Genomic DNA, 1,686 nt, shown 5'->3' with positions numbered 1-1,686 from the left:
CAGCTACTGTGAGCATGACATCAACGAGTGTGACTCGAAGCCGTGCCTGAACGGGGGCACGTGCCAGGACAGCTACGGGACCTACAAGTGCACTTGTCCCCAGGGGTACACCGGGCTCAACTGCCAGGTAGAGGAGCCTTGGGCTGTCAGCCACAGACCCCAGCGCCCCCCTCACGCATGCTGGTTGTGAGGATTTGGGGCACCACTGCAGTCTCCACGCGTGCAGAAGCTCTGCTGGGTCCTCACCCCCATCTCTTGCTCTGCTCCCCCCAGAACCTGGTGCGTTGGTGCGACTCCTCTCCTTGCAAAAACGGAGGCAAGTGCTGGCAGACCAACAACCTGTACCGCTGCGAGTGCAACAGCGGCTGGACGGGGCTGTACTGTGATGTCCCCAGTGTCTCCTGCGAGGTGGCTGCTAAGCAGCAAGGTCAGTCCCTGCCCACCTGTACAGCCTCCCAGGGCTGGGGTGGGGTCCCTTGGTGCAGGGTTGTGCTCCATTCTCTTGGTGGGGATCTTTGGCACAACCAGAGCGATGCCGCGGTGTGACGTGCCCCCCCTGAGGCTGCAGTCCAGGACTGTGATCCCCGGTGGGGTGTGTGGGGGGGTGGGTGTCACCCAGGTCCCCACATCTCACTCTGCTCTCCCTGGCAGGTATCGATGTAGCGCATCTCTGCAGGAATTCGGGGCTCTGTGTGGACACTGGCAACACCCACTTCTGCCGCTGCCAGGCCGGCTACACCGGCAGCTACTGTGAGGAGCAGGTGGACGAGTGCTCCCCAAACCCCTGCCAGAATGGAGCCACCTGCACGGACTACCTGGGAGGCTACTCCTGCGAGGTGGGTGCCATGAGGGGCAGAGAGGTACAGGGGGAAACACCAGTTGCTGCCTTTCTGCTGGCCAAGGAGCTGCCCCAGCTCCAGGCTGGCTCGGTGCCCCTTTGCCGAGCTGAAGGCTGAGCTGCTGGCTGAGCTCCTGCAGCCACGTGGGGGTCGAGTGAACCTCTCTGATCATTCCTTCTTCCGCCCTCGCAGTGCGTGGCCGGTTATCATGGAGTTAACTGCTCAGAGGAGATCAATGAGTGCTTGTCCCACCCGTGCCAGAACGGAGGAACCTGCATCGATCTCATCAATACCTACAAATGCTCCTGCCCCAGAGGAACTCAAGGTAAATTAATTCCCCAGGCTGGGGCATTAGTGGGCTGAGCGCAGATATCCTCAGTATCTGCTCATTAGCTGCTCAGGCGTGCAGAAGCAGAGGCAGGGGCAGGGGTTTGGGTTGGCTTGTGAGCTTTAGCCATCAAGGCCACGCAGCCTTGGGGGTGAGAGGGGTGGTGCCAGGTCGGGTCGGGCAAGCTCAGCCCCTCGGCAGGGTGGGTCCCACCGGGGACCTCCGGGCACCCCGATACTGTTTGATGAGCTGTGTGGGTTGTTCCCCCATTTCTCTAGGGGTGCACTGTGAGATCAATGTGGATGACTGCAGCCCTTTCTTTGATCCTGTCACCCTGGGGCCCAAGTGCTTTAACAGTGGCAAGTGCACGGATCGGGTAGGTGGCTACAGCTGCATCTGCCCCCCTGGCTTTGTAGGGGAGCGCTGCGAGGGAGATGTCAACGAGTGCCTGTCCAACCCCTGCGACGCCCGCGGCACCCAGAACTGCGTGCAGCGGGTCAACGACTACAAATGCGAGTG

General features: G+C 61.3%; 1 protein-coding gene across 1 annotated transcript in view; it reads left to right on the top strand.

The window, feature by feature from the left end:
* The window catches only part of LOC103774947 (neurogenic locus notch homolog protein 1-like), a gene marked incomplete at both ends in the record, with an annotated part of 8,642 nt that overhangs the window by 652 nt on the left and 6,304 nt on the right, over positions 1 to 1,686 (top strand). The window contains 5 exon segments of the mRNA XM_008942384.1: positions 4 to 127; positions 274 to 427; positions 652 to 836; positions 1,032 to 1,164; positions 1,446 to 1,682. Coding sequence (XP_008940632.1) covers positions 4 to 127; positions 274 to 427; positions 652 to 836; positions 1,032 to 1,164; positions 1,446 to 1,682 — 833 coding nt within the window.

This window comes from Merops nubicus, unplaced genomic scaffold (assembly GCF_000691845.1).
Source record: "Merops nubicus isolate BGI_N331 unplaced genomic scaffold, ASM69184v1 scaffold31896, whole genome shotgun sequence".
In the NCBI taxonomy this organism is placed as follows: Eukaryota; Metazoa; Chordata; class Aves; order Coraciiformes; family Meropidae; genus Merops; species Merops nubicus.
The sequence above is the reverse complement of the archived record's forward strand: the minus strand, read 5'-3'. Positions and strand labels throughout refer to the sequence as shown.